The 21,772-nt window shown below is 54.9% G+C and overlaps 10 protein-coding genes across 10 annotated transcripts; 6 read left to right on the top strand and 4 right to left on the bottom strand.

Moving 5' to 3' along the window:
* Positions 1-71: 71 nt before the first annotated feature.
* BGZ61DRAFT_452699 (uncharacterized protein) lies at positions 72-1,822 on the top strand. Its single transcript, XM_046245987.1, has one exon. The coding sequence runs from the start codon at positions 214-216 to the stop codon at positions 1,516-1,518; it is 1,305 nt and encodes a 434-aa protein (XP_046103472.1). The 5' UTR covers positions 72-213; the 3' UTR covers positions 1,519-1,822.
* A 1,293-nt stretch (positions 1,823-3,115) lies between these two features.
* BGZ61DRAFT_38279 (nucleoside phosphatase family-domain-containing protein) lies at positions 3,116-5,528 on the top strand. Its single transcript, XM_046242673.1, has 2 exons — positions 3,116-3,359; positions 3,422-5,528. Exons 1-2 carry the CDS (start codon positions 3,347-3,349, stop codon positions 5,446-5,448), a joined length of 2,040 nt encoding a protein of 679 aa, XP_046103471.1. The 5' UTR covers positions 3,116-3,346; the 3' UTR covers positions 5,449-5,528.
* Positions 5,529-5,919: 391 nt separating this feature from the next.
* BGZ61DRAFT_353517 (uncharacterized protein) lies at positions 5,920-6,510 on the bottom strand (the record flags this gene model as incomplete). The annotated part of the gene is made up of 1 exon (XM_046240529.1): positions 5,920-6,510. One exon carries the CDS (start codon positions 6,508-6,510, stop codon positions 5,920-5,922), a length of 591 nt encoding a protein of 196 aa, XP_046103470.1.
* A 670-nt stretch (positions 6,511-7,180) lies between these two features.
* On the top strand, positions 7,181-8,239 carry BGZ61DRAFT_353524 (NUDIX hydrolase domain-like protein; the record flags this gene model as incomplete). Its single annotated transcript, XM_046240531.1, has 2 exons — positions 7,181-7,221; positions 7,282-8,239. 2 exons carry the CDS (start codon positions 7,181-7,183, stop codon positions 8,237-8,239), a joined length of 999 nt encoding a protein of 332 aa, XP_046103469.1.
* Positions 8,240-8,436: 197 nt separating this feature from the next.
* Positions 8,437-8,980, bottom strand: BGZ61DRAFT_478416 (uncharacterized protein; the record flags this gene model as incomplete). Its single annotated transcript, XM_046249011.1, has 2 exons — positions 8,437-8,542; positions 8,637-8,980. The coding sequence occupies 2 exons, from the start codon at positions 8,978-8,980 to the stop codon at positions 8,437-8,439; spliced, it is 450 nt and encodes a 149-aa protein (XP_046103468.1).
* A 270-nt stretch (positions 8,981-9,250) lies between these two features.
* BGZ61DRAFT_38259 (Elongator complex protein 4) lies at positions 9,251-10,766 on the top strand. The gene is made up of 2 exons (XM_046242666.1): positions 9,251-9,822; positions 9,891-10,766. The coding sequence occupies exons 1-2, from the start codon at positions 9,387-9,389 to the stop codon at positions 10,586-10,588; spliced, it is 1,134 nt and encodes a 377-aa protein (XP_046103467.1). The 5' UTR covers positions 9,251-9,386; the 3' UTR covers positions 10,589-10,766.
* Positions 10,767-11,163: 397 nt separating this feature from the next.
* BGZ61DRAFT_353187 (uncharacterized protein) lies at positions 11,164-12,033 on the top strand (the record flags this gene model as incomplete). Its single annotated transcript, XM_046240491.1, has 1 exon — positions 11,164-12,033. One exon carries the CDS (start codon positions 11,164-11,166, stop codon positions 12,031-12,033), a length of 870 nt encoding a protein of 289 aa, XP_046103466.1.
* Positions 12,007-15,646, bottom strand: BGZ61DRAFT_452689 (uncharacterized protein). Its single transcript, XM_046245986.1, has one exon. It carries the CDS (start codon positions 15,174-15,176, stop codon positions 12,270-12,272), a length of 2,907 nt encoding a protein of 968 aa, XP_046103465.1. The 5' UTR covers positions 15,177-15,646; the 3' UTR covers positions 12,007-12,269.
* Positions 15,647-15,830: 184 nt separating this feature from the next.
* On the bottom strand, positions 15,831-17,314 carry BGZ61DRAFT_452686 (3' exoribonuclease family, domain 1-domain-containing protein). The gene is made up of 2 exons (XM_046245985.1): positions 17,124-17,314; positions 15,831-17,056 (listed from the first exon to the last, which is right to left on the bottom strand). The coding sequence occupies exons 1-2, from the start codon at positions 17,239-17,241 to the stop codon at positions 16,326-16,328; spliced, it is 849 nt and encodes a 282-aa protein (XP_046103464.1). The 5' UTR covers positions 17,242-17,314; the 3' UTR covers positions 15,831-16,325.
* A 2,113-nt stretch (positions 17,315-19,427) lies between these two features.
* BGZ61DRAFT_353502 (Anp1-domain-containing protein) lies at positions 19,428-21,238 on the top strand (the record flags this gene model as incomplete). Its single annotated transcript, XM_046240527.1, has 5 exons — positions 19,428-19,504; positions 19,571-20,250; positions 20,303-20,622; positions 20,682-20,777; positions 20,852-21,238. The coding sequence occupies 5 exons, from the start codon at positions 19,428-19,430 to the stop codon at positions 21,236-21,238; spliced, it is 1,560 nt and encodes a 519-aa protein (XP_046103463.1).
* Between the last annotated feature and the right edge of the window lie 534 nt (positions 21,239-21,772).

The following is a 21,772-nucleotide window of genomic DNA, read 5'->3' as shown; positions in this document are numbered from 1 at the left end:
CAAGGGCATTTGTTTTACACATTTGGTACTTAAGAGCGAATATGCAGGCTGCAGAGTGATTGTTTATCCAAGTAGCTTTTATCTTAGTAACTGTTACGGCCATCGTTGCTCACGCGCCTCGATTAAAACAGGGCACATACCGACCGGTTCGGAAACCTAAACGAAACGAAACGAAACGACTAAGGAATGATCTGACAGGCAACACGAGACAACATGACGCTTCAAAATGAATTTTCGGTGTTTAGGAGGTGTTTTAGCAAAGTAGGATGGCTGCTCTCCATTAGAAGCGCAAGGCGGGGGAGAAAGACGCGCCCACACATCAATACGGGAAGATTCGGGAAGCCCCCCAAGATGGAGAAGGGAGAATTAGGAAGGCGTTTCAGGGCCGCAGACTGGACCAGAGAAGTATCAAAACCCGTCACATCGCGACCTCAACAACTGACGGTGCCCGAGTACTATATGCGTGGAGCGCTGGCAACCGCTCCAGTCGCACAGCAATCTTTTCGAGAAAGAATGATCCATGCGAGGCTTGGGAGGAGCAATGAAGCCCTGGGGTCTCACCCAGTAAAACAACCCAGTCCCTTAAAAAGCTATAGCTTTACGCAGCTTGGGAGGCGTAGCGAGGCCTTGGGGCCTCGCCCTACTGCGCACCCGAGCCTCCGGAGAAGGGATCGCTTCAAGGACCTCGCGGGTAGAGGGCTTGTCGACAACACGGAAGTGGAGGAAGACAACTGGTCGACAATGGCGAACTTGGATACCGGCGGCAGTTACAACTCCGATTCATCAGAGCAGGACTTTGATTCAGAGGAGAGCTCGGACTCAGAGCCGGACTCAGAGCCAGACTCTACTCAAGAGGAGAGTTCAAGTTCATGGCTGGACTGGAGTTCATGGTCGGACTTGGGTTCAGGGCTTGGCTTGAGTTCATGGCCGGACTTGAGTGAAGGGAAGTGCTTGGCTTCGGAGCTGTGCTTGGAGCCGGACTATACTGGAAAGTCAAACTGGGAATCGGACATGATTGAGCCCATGACGGAAAATACAGATGTCGCAATCAAGCCAAAGTCTGCCAGCCTCCCTCCTAAGACGACGGAGCAGCAGCTGGAGGATATGAAGACTCAGGTATCAACCTGGCGGACAAAATGCGACACGCTACGAGGAGAAAATTCAGATCTTCAGCGGCTGGTGGACGGAATGCGGTGGGTGTGCGAGGATTACCTAGAGCTGGGTCCAAACAACCGCGTGACAGGAGCACAGGCGGCCTTTCTGGCGGAGGAGATGAAGGAGCGGTTGCGTTGGTATGAAAAAAAATGCCCTCAGCTCCGGGATGAGTATGACACTGTTGAAAAGCAGAACTTAGAAGCAACGGCCGAGATCAAGCGTGAGGTCAAGCTTAAGATGGTGGCTCGAGCCAAAAAATGGGCCAAAGGTCAAGCCAAGGATCGGGTCCAGAATCAGGCCGAAGATCAAGCTAAAGATCAATCCCATGGTCAAGCCAATGACCAGTCCCAGGGTCAACCATAAGATTAACTCTGAGATCGGCCGAAGGACTATTTCTGAGGGCATGGCTGAGGCCGGGGATGTTTCACGGATAAGGGCCAGACAAAGGAGGGCCCGTATATATTGAGGGGTGCCAGTTGTATTTTCTCGATTTCTCTTCCCACGTTTTATTTTCCTTTTGTTCTTTCTTTTGTAAGTCTTCTCTTTTTCTTTCCATTTTCCTTTGTATTTCTGTGTTTTTCCTGAGGGGTCCATTCATTGACAGCGAGATGGGGGAATGTTATTTCGACGAATATACTATATAGCATCACGCATCACACATCATGCATCATACATCATAACTTTCAACACACGGTCAGCGACGGGAAGCGGCTATAGGTTCAATAAATTCCGCAAGGGACAGAAGAAGTGGGGTATGAAGCTAAATGCCACTTGCTTCGAGCACCGAAGGCGAGCCGAGACCAGCCCAGCCCAGCCCAGCCTTACCTAACGTCGTTGCTGGGGTCAACAGGAATGTTTTGTTGCTGGAGCGGATATCGCGGCCGGATGATGACGATATCATGCATACACCTGGAAGGCGTTTGCGGCAGAGGGTTCGACTGGGCGCGGAGTGCCAAGAATAGAACCCTGGCGCGTGTGGCCAATGATTGGCTGCTCCCAAGCTCCGCCATCGCTGACTGCAAGCAGCGTGTTGTCGGTGCAGCCAGTAAGAGGCGGCGATTCACGTGACAGTGCATGCGAGCGAAACCGCCTAAAAGACAACGCGAAGCACTGTGAATGCACTGAGTGTACTGTACGAAGTACTGCTAGTACTAAGACGACAGGGCCACGCCATCAGCGAGCGGAGCCACGCCATATTTCCATTTATGGAATCCTCCATCCATACCACTCCGGCTCTCGAATGATTGCTCCAGTGACACGAAAGTGACTCAATCAATCGAACCCATCCCTCCTCAATCCGGTACCTTCCCTTTCTTCACGACGAACCCTCCCCCTGCTGGCCTCGTCTGGCTCTGACTGGCCGTGTCTGCGTTTCTTATCTGTTGGTGCTGGTGCGGCTGCTGCTTTTGGAGCTGGCTTTCTCGCCTTCCCCACCCACACGGGCTGTCGATCAATCACCATGACCACATCGCCCACCCATTCCCGTACCCGTACAAAAGCAGAGTAGCACTCCGTACAGAGCTACTGTACCTGGTACCGACTGCGTGCCCCCTGTTCCATGCGGCAAATCTATTCGACACCACGATCCCTCAGCCTGGTCGGTGGCTTGGCTGACTCGTGTTCCTTCCCGTCCTTCCCTCCAACTTGGCCAACTCGGCCAACTTGCACCTTGGATTCCTCTCTTTCCTCTCCCGTAATTAGTACCGCCTCCAACTTTCGTTTTGGGTAACGAACTCAAATTCCCTTCGCTCCTCGGCCGATGCCTCACACTCGCTTCACCTAATCTCTCCGTTTTTCGTGCCCCTGCTATTCATCTTAATTTTCTTTATCGCTTCCTCCCTTGCTCTCGCTCATCCGCTCAAGCTCGTGCCACACCCATTGCTCGCTCGCTACATTCCTCCTTCTCTCCCCCCACGTCCAATTTTAGCATCTCGAACAAGTCTGGGCGTCAACTCCTGAGACTGCGCTTGAGACCCACCCCTCGTCGCGTTACGAAACAGATCGCCCTTGGCCGACTCCTTCAACCTTGAACCCGACCCTTGCCGTTCGTTGCTTTACTTTCGCAGTCCCTGACGGCATCTTCCCATCTTCTCTCTGCAATCTGCAGCCGCGATACAGCCATCAATCGATCCCGTCAGCTCCCGTCAGCTTCCAACCGCGCCCCGATCGAATCCCCCAAACACTTGCCCTCATGGGTAAATCATGTCAGTCGCCTCTCAACCTCCCTTCTCCCTGATATCCTAACTGACGACTCTTCGTCGCACAGCCCAATATGGCGTCATACTCGACGCTGGTTCCTCTGGAACACGTCTATATGTCTACAAGTGGAAGAACCACGCCGCCGCCGCCAAAGATGCCTCCACCACAAAGCTGAAGAGTCTGCCCGAGATCAAGCTTGAGAAGAGCAAGAAGATCCACCCCGGCGTCTCCTCCTTCGCCGACAGTGTCACCAAGATCGGCCCCGACCATCTCCAAGAGCTTATCGACTTGGCCCTCGATGAGGTCCCTCACCACAAAGTCCCCGAGACTCCCATCTACCTGATGGCCACCGCCGGCATGCGACTCCTCCCCGACCACCAGCAGAACGCCCTGCTCCAGACCATGTGCACATACCTCCGCGCGAACTCCAAGTTCATCCTGCCCGACTGCGACGCTCATATCCAGGTTATCTCTGGTGAAACCGAGGGTCTCTACGGCTGGATCGCCGCAAACTACCTGCTCGGTGGCTTCGATACTCCCAAAGACCACGACCACGGCAAAGACCACCATACTTATGGCTTCCTCGACATGGGTGGTGCCTCTGCCCAGATCGCCTTTGCTCCCAACTCGACCGAGTCAGTGAAGCACGCAAACGACCTGAAGCTAGTCCGTATGCGCAACCTCGATGGCTCCCCGGCCGAGTACAAAGTCTTCACCTCGACGTGGCTGGGTTTTGGCGCCAACAAGGCTCGCGATCGCTTTGTCGAGAGCCTGCAAGAAGCCTACTCCGGCGAGAAAGAACTCCCCGACCCTTGCATGCCCAAGGGCCTGCGTACCACTCTCACCGGTGACCCCGTCGACGGCAAGAGTAAGGAACCCATTCTAGTCGGAACCGGTTTGTTTGATGAGTGTCTGCGCAAGACACACCCGCTGCTGAACAAGGAGCTCCCCTGCGAAGATCAACCGTGTCTCATCAACGGCCAACATGTACCTGCTATTGACTTCGACATCAATCATTTCGTCGGTGTCTCCGAGTATTGGCACACGACCCATGGTGTATTTGGTAAGAAGCACAAGGCATACGATCTCGCCACTTATCAGAATAATGTCATGGAGTTTTGTAGTCGCGAGTGGGAGGATATCGAGGATGACATGGACTTGGAAAAACGCAAGAAATCACCAGAGGAAAAGGCCCAGGAAGCTCGACAAGCATGCTTCAAGGCTTCATGGCTCATCAACATGCTCTACGACGGAATCGGCATTCCTCGAGTTGGGCTGGAAGGTGGTGTCGCGTCCAACTCCACCAAGGACGATTCAGACCACGAGAAGGGATTCGCCGATCCATTCAGGCCAATGGACAAGATTGATGGTGTTGAACTGAGCTGGACCTTGGGAAAGATGGTTTTGTACGCCGCCGGCCAAGTGCCTCCGTCGTCAAACGACGCTCTGCCCGTGGGATTCGGAAGCAACGTGGAGTCGGGCAAACCAGAAGATTTCGAGCTTGCTGGATCAGTTCCAATTCCTGCGAACCTGGGCAGCCACGACGACGACGATGACGATGATTGGGATGATCTTTTGGAAAAGCCATCAAGCTCCACGTCCGGCGTTTTCGCTTTCATTTTCATTCTGCTCGTGTTGGCATTTATCCTTCGCAAACCCGAGCGAAGGAGAAGGTTGTTCAGCCTGGCTCGTCGTCGCCATCGCTCCAGCGGCGGACGCAAATCCAGCCGAGGTTTCTCGCTGGCTAACAAGATCTTTGGCCGAAATACGCCGGCGTACGAGAGGGTCATGGAGGAGGGTGACTTGTCCGACTTTGAGCTGGGCGACGTAGACTCGGACGAGGATGAGCATTCGGACAGCAGTGAGGAGGCTTCCCGACAAGGACGAGCGTCAGGGCTGGCGACTCCCCAGTTCAGTGGCCGAGTGGATGAGCTCCGACCTCCGCCGTCTGCCATGGACCGTTCTGGCCTGGTTGTGCGAACCGAGAGCCGGGAGAGGCTATCACTTCAAACAATCAACGCTGGGCGACGGAGTCGGAACGTGAGCCCGATCCGATCAAAGAGCCCATTTATGACGCCGTTGGCAGAGGACTAGACCAGTTAGGATACTAATGGTATCGGATCTGGTCAGGAGTCGGCCAAAGAGGTGGTCTGAAAATTGGATGGGATCTGAAATGGAACAAGCCGGCGTGCTTGCTATTTGTTTGGCGTTGGGTGACGGGGGCTAAAGGATTATTGGCGTCCTGTGAGAACGCATGTACCAGGATCCTTCTGGTGGGCGTTCATTTCTTAGCACGTCTTTATTTGAACACATGAGGATGTACGGGCATTTGAGCCTTCCGTGGGCATTATACGGGCTATTATTACATTATTGGGGGTGTTCTTTCACGCATCGTCCCGCTGTCATGTGTCATGTGCCATGTGCAATAGGCAACGGAGTTTTTAATACTAGCCAAAACATTGTGAGATTATCCAAGCATATAGATGCCTCCCAGTGAAAACAAACGCCTCATCGCATCGCTATCATTACAGCTCGACCATCCACCAGATCCGGATGGCAGACTGGTCAATCGGATTGCTTCTCGAGGAAACTGGGATCTGAGCGAACGCGAGACTCAAACTTGCGCCACCAGTCCTCAAATGCCTTGAGTGGCACGACCTCGACGCCGCCGGGTCCTGCGGCACCGCTGAAGCTGGAGAGGAAGTTGAAGGCGTTCTGGATGATGCGCTGGGCGAGAACCGCGGTGCTGGGCTGGGACGAGGAGCTGGCGCCGGGGTTGGAAGCCTTGTTAGCGGCCAGAATCTGCAGCTGGGGGGCGATGACTTCCTCGGCCTCGACGGAGACGCCGATCATCAGGCCGCTCTCGCCGGCCGTGACCTTGAACATGGCGCTCTCCTTGCCGGGACCGATGGCGCCGAGGAACTTGAAGTTGGGGCCGGAGGCAGAGCCAGCAGCGTCTGAGGCAGTGGCCAGGTAGATGGCAGCGGCGGTGCCTGGCGGCAGGGCGACGCCGGGGAGCATGAAGACGACAATGTGCGAGAAGGGTTTCGTGGTGGGGAGGCTGTAGAGGAGCGAGGTGGGGGAGGGCGAGGAGGCCGGCTCAGTGATGAGCGGTTGGCCGGCCGGGACGATGCCAAAGAGGGGAGACGAGGACATGGCGGCTGAGAAGACGGGTGAGGCCTGGCGATGTTGCTTCCGTGTGTTCTTTTGGTGTTTCGGCAATTGCGGTTGGTGTGAGACGATTGGGTGAGCGGTTTGCCTCTTGCACTACAGGGTAGATAGGGCTGAGGTTTTTGCGCTGTCGGAGTACAGCAGGTAAACGTAATTAAATGGTGAGACATCAAGAGACGCCGTCTTGCGAGGTAATCAATTAAGTGCTGCTTGGCTGCGAGTGACGGGCTACTAGTATTTATTTTTTGGGGGTCAATCGCGGGCGTGGGTCTCTGGTCATGGAACAGTCATGACGGTTCTACTAGTTCCCTTGGTTTCTTTGCATGTCCCTCCCTTCAAGTGATCTTCTGCCTAATCCGTCCTCACCGAGAAGAACTTCCGTCATTGTCCTGGCGAGCCGGCCCCCATTGCCCTGTCTCCGAAATTGGACTGACCGCCCAAAGCAATTCCATTATGCCTTTTGCAACTCGTTGTCTATAAAACTCCAGAGCTGCAACGAAAAGGCCGCACGTTTCTTCCCACTCGATTCTTTCACCCTACTCCCCGATTGCAGTTCACCTACCCTACAGCCAGTCGTCCAACCTTGGCGGGTGCTTCACTTACACGGGGGTTCACCACCTTTACGAATCACAAGCAAATCACGCCTTTGGACAAGATGGTAAAAACAAGCATCGACCTCGTCGACGATGTTGACATGTGCGTCTCACCTACTCTCCCGCTCCTCGGTCGCGACATGCAACTAAAACATGACCATAGGTTCCCATATCTGGAAACCAAACCAGAAGCCTTCAAGCAGATGCATGAAGGTCTCTACACGCTCCTATGGGAAGATGAGGCCGGCCACTACCCCATTGGCTACGTGCTTGACCGTGTCGTTCAGGAGTTGCTCAAGGTGCCCGTCAACATCCGGGGTAGCCTCGATGTTGACGACAAGCATCGCACCTTGAAGCTGTTCCAGCAGCCCACCGAAGAAGAGCGATCTGCCTGCGTCGCCGCCGTTTCCGCATACTGGCGCGAGAACCAGACGTTCCCGCTGCTGCGCGGCTGGCGCAACGAGCTGTGGCCTGTCTACAGCCGCAAGGGCGAGTTGCTCTTTAGCATGGAACGCGCCGCCATGGGCCTCATCGGCACCATGCGCTACGGCGTCCACATGATCGCCTACGTCCGGGACGAGTCGGCGCCGTATGGCCTCCGGCTCTGGATCCCTACGCGCGCCGCTGACAAGTCGACCTTCCCGGGCATGCTCGACAACACCGTCGCCGGCGGCCTCATGACCGCCGAGGATCCCTTTGAGTGCGTCATCCGTGAGGCCGACGAGGAAGCGAGCTTGCCCGATGCCATCGTCCGTAGCCGCGCCAAGTTCGTCGGCAACGTCACCTACGTCTACATCACAGACGCGGAGAAGATCGGCGAGGGAGGCTTTATTTACCCCGAGTGCCAATGGGTTTATGATCTCGAACTACCTGCCGACGTCGTCCCCCAGCCCAAGGACGGCGAAGTCGCCAAGTTTGAGCTCTGCGACATCGACCACATCAAGCGTGACCTCGCCCAGGGCCGCTACAAGCCCAACTGCGCCGTCGTTACGCTCGACTTCTTCATCCGCCACGGCATCATGACTGAAGACAACGAGCCCGACTTGGACCAAATCAAGACGAGGGTGCGCCGCGACATCCCGTTTCCCGGCCCGCACCAGAGCAATTGGCGTCCAACTTGACGGAACAGGTCTCGGCACGGCGGCGGTGCTTGGTGGGAGGGGGGTAAGGAACAGGAAGTTTCTTCAAACAAAATGCTTTGTTGGATTCGAGTTTTGACTCGCTGGGTATCATTGGCACGACCTAGACCTGGTAGAAACTACACTTCCCCACCCCCGGCGCCGCAGAGCCTCGAAAGGTGGACGGTTTGCGCCGTCGCTTATTTCTTGATGAGCAGGTAGACGTTGTCGACGCGGAGGGGCGTGAGCTTCTTGATGGGGCCTTGGAGCGACATCAGGAGTCCGCCAAATGAGACGTAGGTGTTGCTGTGTTTGGGATCGCCATGTTAGCACATGAACAAAGTTGAAAGGAAGGCTGTGCCGTCAACCCAAAAGGGAAAACAGCCACCAGGCAACGCACATGGTGTTTCCGTCGTATGTCTCCTCAAACTTGTAGATCTTGCCGTAGCACACGTAGTCGTACAGGTCGGCAATGGTGGCAGGCGCATCGCCGGCCTTGCCGACGTCTCGCCAGCCCTTGTCATCGTCCTTTGTTCCGTCGAGCGAGAGCGTAGTGGACAGGACGACGTGGAGGGTGTCGGAGACGGCGCAGGGGAACAGCTCCATGTTGATGTCGAGCGTCATGACCGTCTGCGAGTCGCTTGATGTGCACGAGATACGAGCCACACGGTCGTACTTGGATTGGTCATAGTCGGTGACCGTGAAGGACTCCTCAAAGAGGGTAGCGTCGCCGCCGCCGGACATGATGGGCGATTGGGATGCTGGTGGTTATGGATGAGCCTGTGAGTTTAGGTTACGCCGCTGGAGGAGGCAACGGCGAGCTGTTCGATTTCGTCGTCGTCGGAGACAGGGCTGTTGATTAGAGATGAAAGGAGAGTCGATCCAGTCTCGGCGGCGGAGAAAATGTTCGAGAGGCTGGCGCGAGTCGCCCCAAAATTTGGTAGTGGGGTTATGTGCATAAAAATAATGTTCAGGTTCGGGCCTCGACGTATTGTGTAAGCGGGGCACGCACACCACACTCTAGTCATCGAGGATGGAACTGCGATAAAACCTCTTATAACCAACATAGTCCTTTACGTTGCACATCTTTATTTTCTTTCGGTTTCTTGCTATAGGTTGGAGGACTGAGAAGACTTCGAGACAACCCGTCATGTCCTTCCGCAAGCGCAATGTCGTAATTGGGTCATCCGGGGCCTCTGCGCCCATCACCAGACAAGAGAAGTCTCTTGCGCCGGGTACGAGACCATCTCCTCTAGATGGAAGACTTACGACCTCGACGGGAACCCAGTCTCTGGATCAGCTCCTGGCTGGCCACGCTGGAATGCCCATGGGAACTTCCCTGCTTGTCGAGGAGACAGGGACCACTGATTTCGGGGGTGTCCTCCTGCGCTACTACGCCGCCGAGGGGCTCGTCCAGGGGCACCAGGTCCATCTCTTGGGTTTCGGCGATGCGTGGCGGCGAGAGCTGCCCGGTATCGGAAAACCGGGCAACTCGAAGAGCAGCAAAGCCACGACATCTTCAGACGACAAGATGAAGATTGCCTGGCGCTACGAGACCCTGGGACAGCGCAATGTGCCAGTCCGAGGCAAGTGCATGGCGATTCTTTGTCGCATTCCGAAATTCACTACTGTCAACTAACCATGCTTTCGGCAGATCCTCAAGCTTCATGGGGACCTGGTCAAGGTGCAACCCCCTTCTGCCATACCTTTGATCTCTCCAAACGCCTCGAAAACAGCGCCATCAAAGGCCAATTTCACGCTTCGGCCGTGGATGGTCCATTGTCATCACCCACGCAAGCCCCTTTCAAGAAGTTCATTGCCGACGTCATCTCAAGGATCAAGAGTTCTGCACCCTCAACTATCCACAGGATCATTGTTCCGAGTCTCCTATCCCCAACTCTCTATACCTCTGTGGCCAGCCAGCCACGCGAGGTCTTGCAGTTCCTGCATGCATTGAGGGCTCTTTTGCGCCAGTTTTCCACACAGGTCACAGCGCTGGTGACCCTGCCCATAACCCTCTTTCCGAGGTCTACGGGACTGACGAGGTGGATGGAGTTGCTGTCGGACGGGGTGCTTGAGCTCGTTCCTCTCCAGCACCAGGCGCCCGTGACTCGAGAGCCCGGGAATGAAGACAAAGGTCAAGGCATGCTCCGGGCACATAGCCTCCCGGTGTTCCACGAAAAAGGAGGTGGCCTGGAGGGCACTTGGGCTCGGGAGAACCTTTCGTTCAGACTCAGCAGCTCAAGTGGGTTGGTGATTGAGCCATTCAGCCTCCCACCCATTGGCGACGAGGAAGAGGCTGCAAAGGCATCCAAACCAAAAGAACCCCAAAAAGAGAGCCTTGACTTCTAAAGGCGAGACGTTGTCAAACACATTGGAATATGTTAGACCACAATCCACAATCCACAATCTCAAAAAGCATGGATTGTGGTATCTATGCCTGGTCTCTTCAACAGAATTGCTGCGCAGTCATTGCACCTATTTGGTACCTACTTTTGCTACCCCACCACAGCTGAGGACCAACGGCGAAATGGTACACTGGAGCTCTACTTACCTTATCTTATCGGCCCCTCTCAAACTTGGTGCCTTAGCAAGCTCCACCAGGCTGAAAATTTCACCAATACCTCGACCAGCTCGAACTCCAACTCTTCTCTCTTTCTTTCCTCCGATCAACAACATCAACCGAAATGGTAAGTCACCGATATTTTTCTTGCTCGCTCTCCTCGCGTTGCCCCTCAAAGGCGTACGCACAATGACACAATGACACAATGATTATACTCTTATTAATCTGTCAATCCCCTGATTTTCTGTGACGACACATAATAAATTACGAAGACGACTTATGATTCTGTCTCTACTGCAATCTTACCTCTCTACTCGCGATTTCTTGAGCATCAGCTAACCCGCGTCGCTCTTGATAGGAATCAATGGCCACAGCACCAGCTCCCGGCCCAGCGCGCATCTCCAAGATCGCCGGGCGATATCTCGTTTTTGACGCGGACACTGCCGCATTTCTTCGCCGCAATGAAAGCGTCAACGGCACCCTCACAGGGACTGCTCCCCAGCAGCCCACACAAAACATCTTCCTCGGTCTGCCCGTGGAGCTACGCCCAGAGGAGGCTGAGGCGCTCGTGAGGCGGAAGGTGGCCTATCTCGTAGACGATGTAGCCGCTCATCAATCTGTGCTGCGGAATCCCGACCCCGACGCGAGGAAGGCCTACCTGGACTCGCTGAAGACGCGGAAGCAGACGGCCCAAAGGGTCTTTGCTGAGCAGAAGGCCAAAAAGGCTGCTGAACTTGCAGAGCGTCATGGCGTCTCTGCCTCTCGGTCAAAGAAACCGCCTCCCACCAATGCAGATGACGATGCCCTTTTTTCCAGTAATCCGTCAGAGTTTTCCAGCCGTCAGCAAGACAGTGCAGCCAAATCTTTCGGCGTCACGCCCACTTCCAGCGGGTCTCTCATTTCCCGGGAGACGGAACGCATGTTCGGGGCCGACAAGCCTGATGAAGGCCCTCTGTGCAGATTCTTGTTGAGTTCTGGCTACCACATGACGCCCGGCCTCCGCTTCGGGGCCAAATACAGTGTCTACCCCGGAGATCCTCTGAGGTTCCACGCTCACTATATGGCATCGCAGTACGACTGGGACGAGGAGATTCCCATCCTGGACATCGTAGCGGGAGGCAGGCTGGCAACGGCTGTCAAGAAGGCGTTTCTGATAGGAGGCCAGGAGCCGGGGTCAGAAGCATCACAGGACGGTCAGGTGCGGACGTTCAGTCTGGAATGGGCTGCTATGTAAAACCCCGATTAATGCTACTATCAACAATGTGTTTGCGCGTCATGACAGACCATCATCAACACTTCGCCATCCTAGTTCTCATGGGGACATGTGCCACCAAACTCCTTAAGTGAAGAAATGGAAAATAATAAATTAAAAACGGCCCCATTGCATCGTTCCGATATCGTTTCACTACCCGTCCCAAGCGTACCCCCAGCGTCCCCAAATGCAGTACTCCCTAGCTGGCTGCGTATTAGCTAGGGCACGAAAATGCGGCTGAAGCTGATGACCTCTCGGCGGCAACAGACGCATTTGTCAAAGTTGTTCATGGCCAAGGACACGCGGCAGTCATCGCAAAGACTGAGACAGCGGCAAGGCCAGACAATGATGGTCCGCGGCGAACTCTGGCACACAACACACTGGGGCCCGTCGCTCCCGAATCCAGAGCCGCCGTCCTCCCACGATGTCGAGTTCCCCGAATCTGGAGGCACTGCTCGCCGCTGCGAGAGGAGCAGCTGCTCCAAGAGCCGCTCTTCCTCGTCCGGGCTCAACTTGGTGGTGCGACTCTGCAGCGCCGAGGGACGCCCTGGCTGGAGCAGGTCGGACCCAGGCGTCGTCAGAATCTGAGTGCGCTGTAGCTGCTCCATCCGTCGGAACCTAGACCGCGTCATAATACCGTCATTCTGGAGATGGGCGGAGAGCGTCCTGGCCTCTTCGCGTTCTTCTGGGCTGGTGGGATGCAGCAGCCGAGCAAGATCCGATATCTGCATCGGGCTATCGACGAATGGTGTATTGTCGCGAGTCGTTCGTGGTGACCGCTGCGTCGGGGTTCTTTGCCCATCGTCATCATCCGACTCCCATCCATCCTCCTCGTCAGTATCACCGGCCGTCGTCGACATAGAGATAACGCTTGTCGTATCGAAATCATCATCATCTGGATGGGGCTCAAAGTCGCCGCTGGTGTCAGTCGAACCCCACCAACCTCCCTTCAACCAGTATGAGTACAAGTCTTTTTCTAGCTCTGCTTCGTCCTGGTTCCGACCAACTCGTCTGAACTCGGCCTCTACATCTGTGCCATCCGTTCTCGGAATTCGGCCGTTGTCATTATATGCAAACTGTGGGCCACTCTGGTCTCGCCTCTCTCTCCGAGTCGAGGTCTTCTTCTGGTTCTTCATACTCTTAGGGTGCCGGGCAAGCCAGAGAAGCCAGGCTGGCTGGTATCGAATGCGCATGGCACCAAGACACCATAGTAGGGATTTAGCACCCAATCTGGCCAGGAGCTTGTTGATACTCAGTAGGAACTCCAATGCCATGAGCCACCGTGAACTCCTCTCGGAAGCCCCAATACCCACGCGGAGGCCTCGTTCGCTACGTCCCTTGGGAATCTTCTGTGCTGCACGTTCTCGTGCGTACCCATTAGATGCAATGGCCGGGCCCCCTTTCACTGGGATCAAGCCAATAGCACCAACTTGGTCATACCGTGAGTCTGGTAAGCCACTTCCGAGGAACTTTCTTTGCAACTCCTCAACCTCTCTGAATCGCTCCTCCTCGAGCCAAGTGCGCCGTTTCAGGCCCACACCTCGATCTTCGTTGAGGTAGACAGCCTCGCTTGCCATGGTGATAGCGCCGAAGCCAGTTCGGAGCAGTGCCGTATAGAAATCCATCTCCCTAGTGATGCGGATCTCCGACAGTGATACATTGGCCTGCATATTTTCATGGGCAATGGCGAGTCGTTGACGGAAGGTCAGGGACGCCGAATCTTGGTTTGCCGGAGGGGCCAGAGCAGAGAGGAGTAAAGCCAGGCCGTAAATAGACAGACACATAGCGATACCAATAAGGACGAGAACATGTGGCACAAAGCCAACAATGCAGACTGTCGGGAACCTCAGGAGTCCTTGCGAGGAGGGATCGTCGAGATCAAAAGAAATGGCGCTCCACACGATGCTACCCATGAAGCAGAGTCCCCAAAACCCAGTGCTAACAAGTCGATACTTGGCTTGCAGGTCGAGGATGCCCATGATGTGACTGGTTATGTGGGTCATGGCTGAAAGAAAGGCCACCAGAAGAACCTCTGGGGGTGTGTTGACTCGCTTCATGATCATGGACCGGCTCAAGGCGATGGCGCTCCCAAGAGCTGATGATCCTTCGTCGGCAGGCCGGGTCTTCGAGAACAGACCCCAACCCAGCTGGTTACTAATGGCAGCGTCGGCTTCGGCAAATGCGAGGGACTGTTCAAACAGTGTCATGCCAGTCTCGGGGGCAACAGGCCGACCCTGGACTGCACAAGAGACAGTCTCGAAAAACTGGCTCAGGCAGAAAGTCCCGAAAAGGGGCCAGAGGAGGGATAACGAGCCCGATAGGTCACGGGCAGAGCCGGTCTCTTCGGGAGGTATCATGTGAACAGCAAGACAAGATTGCTCGTCGGTGGAGGAAAACAGGAGAGTGGAGCTGAGAGTGTTCAGGAAGACGCTGGTCTGCGAGAACATGAGATCCGAGCTCTTGCTAGCATTCCCCCAACGTAGTTCGGCAAAGTCTGACGAAGTCTGGCACTGAATGGACTGAAGGAGCTGACGAGCTTGCCAGACGAGCATGATGAGAGGGATGAATCGGAGAAGAAGCCGGGTAGGCCATCGAAGACGGAGGCGTCTTCGGGTAGCAGCGAAGATGTGAGTCCGGTTGAGGATGACAGCCATGGCAATGCAGCATAGAGCCCATTTGCTTGTGGCATAGCCAAAGACGCTGCCCAGGCCGCGGGCACCGTCTACAGACAGGCGTGATGTGGGGGCAATGCGCTCGGCGACGTCGGCAGCCAGATCGTCGAGGCCGCCGCTGTTACCGCCAGTTGAGGCGATGAGGGGTTCCATGATATTCTGCAAGCCGGGGGCAGGATCGAGTAGGAGGGCAGCGGCTTCCGTAGCCTCGGGGGCGTAGTGGTTGACGGGGGAGTCGAGAGTATCGGGCAGGGCGATGTAGGAGCCTAGCTTCTTGACGATTCGGGGGCCGGCCCAGACAAGGTCTTCGAGAAGCGGCGCATAGCGGGTCACGTTGACGGACCAGGCGGAGAGATTGTACCACGAGCTGGAGATGGCAATAGAGCTGGCGTTGACGTGGGCGTTGGCGAAGCTCGGCGAGGGCGGTGTTGACGGCACGAGCCCGACGGCCATGGCCCTGTTGGACGGGGTTGGTTCGGATCTTCGGCGGCGAGGTGGGGAGCTGGGAATTAGAGAATATGAGATGTCGGGCTGATTGCCTGCGGTAGGGAGGCAGGCAGATGGACGAGCCGGAGGCGATGTCTGGGGCCGTGGCAATCGTTGGATGGTTCACGAGGTGTGGGCGATGGATTGGGGAGAAGGCATCGTGAAGCGTCGTGCCGCCTGCGATGCCGGATAGAGTCGAGGACGGGGAACGATGAGGAGTGGGTTTGTTGTTGATAGGGAGAGGTGGTAGCGTGCGCAGTAACGTGCTAACACGTCAGGCCTGGGGTAGGTACCTAATTAGTGATTAGTATCACTGGTGACCTGCTGTAGCGTCGCTATTAGGAGTCTGAGCGAGCTGAGGTACCTTGCCGTAGTGGTTGTCCGCCAGTGGAGCGGAGTGGAGGTTTGGGCCGCTTTGCCCATGACCGTTAGTGGCGGCCATGCGTTAAGCCGCATACAGCAGACAATGGGACCTTGGAGATGAGATTCTACCTGAGTTCAGTGTACGCTTCAGATGCCCGCTTCGTATCGACACATTTCGTTTAACGCGGCCATAATGGGTGTGTGTTGCCCGTGTTGTCGTCTTCAGTTGTATTTTTAATTGCACTTGTTCATCGTCATAATCACTTCTAGACGTTCACAGTGCGGCCACGGGCTTGGGTCTCCTTCTCAAACGTCTCTTCAAGGAATGACGAGTTCTAAGCTACTACTAACCATCACACGGGTTTTCTCATAACACCATCATCGTCGGCCTTCCTCCTGCTGCTCTTATTCCCCGGTGTTGTTTTTGTTGTTGTCAAATAGACAAAACAGTCTCCTGGGTCTTCCCCCGTGCTATCAAGTATTGTGGAACCCATAATGGGCTTTACCCTGGACCGGGAAGCCTTGTCAGCAGCGAGAAAGGTTCTGCCGTAGCTCTAATGCTCAGGATGCAATCGTGGGAGTGACCAGGTTTACTTCCTCCTCTGATGCCATTGTCGTAAGTAGCTTCCTTGGCTGTCTTGCGTGCTCAAGGCTAAGGCCCGGAAGACTGATACTGACTTGTCCCTCTATACACCTTTGATCCAGCCCCTGTGATGCATCAATACTGCCAACTGAAGCAACCCACTTCACTCATCAACCCGCCAATGCCGCTTCCGTAAGAGATGCTGCCACCGCTTGGCTGCCACCCTTGCTCGCGTGCACTGCGCGGGCGATAAGCATTCGCTGGAGGTTGGCGTCTGACGATAAACTACCCTTTAGCCACAAATTGGTGATCTCGTCTCGGGATGGGAGATATGCCACACAACAAGCCGCCAAAATCTCATGGTGCTCTGAAGGAACTGGATCAAGCACCATGACCGGTTCTTCACCATCCTTCCCTGGTACGAGGGCAGCGACTCCCCCCGAAACGGTGTCCACACAGTCAATGCCGGCGTCGGCGAGAGCCGCCGCTGCAACTGTGATACACCCACCCAACACGTTCATCATGTCCCATTCCTCGATGCCCTGCTCCACGGCCGCTTGCCGGGCTTGGTCGCCTTCGATGATGGTCACAACCACATCCACGCCGCTCTTGGGCCATCGGTCCGCAATCAGGGCGCCTCGGAGGGCTGTCTCAAGATGAGTGCTTAGATCCCGCTCGCTGGAGTCTCGAAGGTAGCCCCTCCGTTGTCGGGTTGCGAAAGGGGCGAACTTGACGTGGGTTGAGAGGACCATGTGTGGTGAGAATGGAGCTGATCGCGGCAGAGATCTCGGGCCATGAACGGTACAGGTCAGTTTCATGCCTTTGCTGGCAGAACCATTTCGAGGCTCAATCTCTAGGTATGCTGACCCAGATGCCGAAGGTGTGACCCCGGTCTTGAGATCTGATGTATTTATTTAGTCTGCGCAAAAGCGTCCTCGAGGCGTGGAGGTGAGATGGGGGGCTCTTACATTGAGCCCGAATGCCATTTGCCTGGCGGGAGCGATCTGGGAGTGGTAGATCTTCTGACTCAAATACAGGCGGCATGGTTATGCCCCCAGGGCCATTGACTCGTCGACGATCAGCCATTGTTGGATGATTACCGATTGTTTGGTAGTCCTCGCTCTCATCCAGCCTTTTCAGAATGGTTTTCACTACGTAGAGTGGAGGCTGGTTGCCGTCCCAGCTTAGCTCGCTTGGTGGTCCGCAAAAGATGCAATATTGCGAGTATACCGCTTTACCCTAGCTGCATTAGTCAGCCGTCCGCCCCATCTCTCAATGGTTTAAATTTTCTTCGCGAAGTACAACAAGCCAGCTTTTTTTTCTTCTCTCATCGCCAACTTGCTCATCACTTGGGTTGAGGACTACATTCGTGCAAACTCCAAGTGGCCTTTCGTCGCGTGCGGCCTCAACCCTTTGCTAATAGTTGAGATTTGGCATGGCACTTCTTCGGGTATGTTTTCCGCTCCTGTCCTTTCCGCCATCTCCTATGATGATCTTTCACACCACTGTTCCCGCGATCCCTGAGCGCCTGAACAACATGCACTACCATCTGAGGTTTCTCCAACACCGCATCTTGTCTTGCTCTAGCAGTATCATCTGCCGCCTCGACCAGTGACTAACTTGGAACAGTTGATCGTAACGCGATCCCGGCATATACTCATGGCTAAGGCCCGTCCATTTTGGTAAGTGGCTCATTGCAGATTCAATTTCCCTACTACTCCCCACGTCGATGATGAGAAACCTTTTCAATCAGTTCTGCTACTGAACCATTGTGATGATCCCAATATACCATACCAAGATCTCTGATACCACATCACATCCATACACTTGTTTCTTATTTCTAGCTGTGCCTGCGGCTAATCATGGAAATAGATTCACCCACCTTCGTGTTTCTGAGCTTGACGGCCCTCGTTTTACGATTCAGCCAATATGTAAGTACGTGATGTGATATTGATGTTCATCCGACGTGGTCCTATATGATGATACAAGTTCTATCCATTCAACGACTTCATCTCGGCCAAGTCACCCTCCCGCACCGTAGTTTCTCGCAAGAGAGATGATGACTGGTTGTGGAGTTGCTTAATTCGCGTGATTCTGACTCCCGTGTTGCGGCTGTCTGCAATCCGTTTTGGGTTGTAGACAGACGCGGCCGGCCGAGCTGACTGAGTATAACGGCTTATCTGATCGCATCCACGTACCCCATTTGGCTCGTCTCTTTTCTCAATCACACAAGGCATTAGCTAACGGATCGTGAAGGGACGTCGATGTAAGTACCGGTAATACTGATGACCCCGTAGTGACACATTGTAACCCAACTTGGGCATGGCCTTTTCAGTCTGCGTGGCACTTCGTCCGTGGGCGCCGCTCTCGATAGTCCAAAAAAGAAAATTCGTTCATAAATCTTTTGCTCTCTTCACTTGGTGTCTGTGACTTTGTTTGAGAGTAATGGAAAGTCGCGCGTTTGGCGGGAGATCAAGTTTCGGGTCTCCTGCGAGATCTGTTTCAGTGAATTGCTACTTGCGCGCAACTGGAACGTTTTGCATCCAAATTCGTACGGACATGAAGACGAATTGGCAGCCCTGGGCTGTCTCCTGACCGCCAACGGCTCCCTTCGAGATCTTCATGCAGCATACATCCGTTGTGACGTCTGCACCAAGCGTGCTACTTAAATTCACAGGGAGCGGTTGCACTGTCAGGAGTTGCGCACGTCACACTGGAGGTCCATTTTCGGATAAGCTACTTCTGGAAATCCAATTAAAACCGCCATGTCCTGGACGAGCCTAGCAGTCCGTGCTAAGGGCGCCGTCGTATCGCCCTGGGAGGTACCTTCGTTTCAGGGATCACTTTCACTTCGTCAATTCGCTGAGGTTCCTCACTCCTGGTAGGTACGCCGCCTTAGAGCCACCTTTCTTCCACCAACCCTCCTTCGGTCCGTTGCTCGGCTTCGCAAGCCCTTGGTCGACAGCACATCCATCCACGACCGACGACTTGCGACGATAATACCGCCGGTGATACAGACACAGCGACGTCAATAAATAAAGCCGTCGCACATACCGATCCGTCCCCATCGCCACCGGCCGCGCAGCCCCTGTATTCGTCGCCAGTCTCGACGACCCTCCTTCTTCGGCCTCTGGCCTTGTGACGACGTAGGCTCGCAGCACGCAGCTCATCCCTCGTCCAGTTCAAGGCCGAGTGTGGTCCAACGACGCGCTGGGGCGTCACCGCGCAAAGGTTGTTCAATGCCTTCCTATGCCTTGCCCACCGACGCCAAGATGATTCCTCGGCATCATGCTGGTGCCTACTCCAACGGCTATCCGCGCGGGAACACCTTCGACATGTCCCCTCATAGGTAACTCCGCCGCCAGCTGTATATTCCGTTCCCGTGCCCTTTGCTGACTCTCGACTTCCCAAATAGATTCCAGCCTCGAGCGTCGACTCCGGCCCAGAGACGGCGCCAGAAGCTCCTCGCCCGCCTCGGGGTAGTCTTCGTTATCCTCCTCGTCTTCAGCCTGTGGCTGTGGCCGTCTAGCCCCGTCGCCTCCCTCGTTTCCTTCGGCCTTCTCTCCACCGGCGACGGCCTCGAGCTCGAGACGGTCCGATACTATGACTTGACTAATGTCCAGGGCACCGCCCGTGGTTGGGAGCGCGAGGAGCGCATCTTGCTGTGCGTTCCTCTTCGCGATGCGGAGCCACACCTCGCCATGTTCTTCTCCCATCTCCATAATTTTACCTACCCCCATCATCTGATCGATCTGGCTTTCCTCGTCTCCGACTCCAAAGACCGAACCCTGGAGGTGTTGTCAGAAAACCTGGAAGCGATCCAGGCAGACCCCGACCCGAAGCAGCCATACGGCGAGATTTCCATCATCGAAAAGGACTTTGGACAAAAGGTCAACCAGGACGTTGAGAGTCGCCATGGCTTTGCTGCACAAGCTAGCCGAAGAAAGCTGATGGCTCAGGCTCGCAACTGGCTACTCAGCGCTGCCCTACGACCCTACCACTCCTGGGTGTACTGGCGAGATGTGGACGTAGAGACGGCCCCATTTACCATCCTGGAGGACCTTATGCGGCATAACAAGGACGTTATTGTTCCCAGTAAGTCTAAATGATCGCCATGGTATTTATGGAAGTATTAATCCGATTATAGATGTGTGGCGACCATTGCCCGACTGGCTTGGCGGCGAACAGCCATATGACTTGAACTCGTGGCAAGAATCAGAGACGGCCCTGGCCCTGGCCGATACGCTAGACGAGGACGCAGTTATCGTTGAAGGTTACGCCGAGTACGCTACTTGGCGACCCCATCTTGCGTACCTTCGCGATCCCTATGGCGACCCCGACATGGAGATGGAGATCGACGGTGTTGGAGGTGTCAGCATCCTGGCAAAAGCTAAGGTCTTTCGATCTGGTGTTCACTTCCCAGCCTTCAGTTTCGAGAAGCACGCTGAGACGGAGGGATTTGGAAAGGTACGATATGCCATGTTTCGGTTTCGTGAAGCTCAACAGTACTGACACCCACACTACAGATGGCCAAGAGAATGCGCTACTCCGTCGTAGGCCTGCCGCACTACACTATCTGGCATTTATACGAGCCCAGTGTGGATGATGTCAAACACATGGAGGTACGTTTCAACTTTGATGCTTCCGATATACCATGACCCCCTGAGATGTACTTGTTTATTGACTCTCGACCTAGGAGATGGAGCGAGAGAGGCTTGCCCGCGAGAAGGAAGAGGAGGAAAGGAAGAAAAAGGAACAAAAGATCAAAGAAGAATTCAGCGATACGAGGGGTGAGTGGGAAAAGGACAAGCAAGAGATGAATGATCTCAAAGCCCAGCAACGGGCGGCGGATGCAGACCAGGCCAAAGCTCTGCCTGTGGGAGAGAAGGCTTTTGACAAGGCCCCCGAGGGTAAAAAAGAGGTGGAAAGAGCTCCCGGAGGCGCCGCCGCGAAGCCTGATGCTCCCGTGGAAGCAGCCAAGGCAGAAGTGAATGCGCAGAAGGCCGACAAAGTGGAAGGAAATGCGCAAAATGATGAGAAGGTGAAGGTGAATGCACCAAAGGAAAACAAGGTGGCAGCTTAAAGGGATTCTGGGTCCCGACGAGGAGTCGATCTCCTCGTGTCATGGTTGGCTACCCTTTTGCAGCGTCTATTTGTACAATACAAGGCATGGAGATTGACGGAGGTAGATTTGGGAAGAGGGCTTTTACTGTCAGGAATGTCGGCTGGCTGGCTTGCGGGAGACATGATGAACACTCACTGTCTCGCAACGTACAAGGCGTCTGGTACAAGGAACTGGTTACAGAAAATGAACAGTACAAATCACATATCTCGAGATGGGGTTTATATTCATAACGGTCACAGGAGCGTATGTTTGATTCAATGGAGTTAGTTTTGTCCAGTTAGCAAGTGGTGCTCTGCAACATGATGGCGTGAGCATGTTCGTCCACCACTCTGGGCTGAACTTGCAGGTCCACCACCTATTACATGTCCCCCACTAAACTGCGCCGGAATAAAGTATCCGACTCCCCGTGGCCGCTGGACGTGCAGCACAATCCAGGGGCGAACAACCTTCCCAGGCAGGGGCGTCGGCGAGGCTCCCAGGCCGATCCGATGA

Source organism: Ilyonectria robusta (assembly GCF_021365365.1).
Source record: "Ilyonectria robusta strain PMI_751 chromosome Unknown BGZ61scaffold_11, whole genome shotgun sequence".
Classification (NCBI taxonomy): Eukaryota; Fungi; Ascomycota; class Sordariomycetes; order Hypocreales; family Nectriaceae; genus Ilyonectria; species Ilyonectria robusta.
Note: the sequence above shows the minus strand (reverse complement) of the source record. Positions and strands in the feature narration are given on the sequence as shown.

What these genes read in the sequence shown, in the direction of transcription:
- BGZ61DRAFT_452699 (XM_046245987.1), top strand. Translation starts at nt 214, where the DNA reads ATGACGCTTCAAAATGAATTTTCGGTGTTTAGGAGGTGTTTTAGCAAA.
- BGZ61DRAFT_38259 (XM_046242666.1), top strand. Translation starts at nt 9,387, where the DNA reads ATGTCCTTCCGCAAGCGCAATGTCGTAATTGGGTCATCCGGGGCCTCT. An exon ending in GCGCAATGTGCCAGTCCGAG is followed by an intron (nt 9,823 to 9,890) that starts GCAAGTGCATGG and finishes TGCTTTCGGCAG; the next exon opens with ATCCTCAAGCTTCATGGGGA.
- BGZ61DRAFT_452689 (XM_046245986.1), bottom strand. Translation starts at nt 15,176, where the DNA reads ATGGCCGTCGGGCTCGTGCCGTCAACACCGCCCTCGCCGAGCTTCGCC.
- BGZ61DRAFT_452686 (XM_046245985.1), bottom strand. Translation starts at nt 17,241, where the DNA reads ATGGCTGATCGTCGACGAGTCAATGGCCCTGGGGGCATAACCATGCCG. An exon ending in AAATGGCATTCGGGCTCAAT is followed by an intron (nt 17,057 to 17,123) that starts GTAAGAGCCCCC and finishes TAAATACATCAG; the next exon opens with ATCTCAAGACCGGGGTCACA.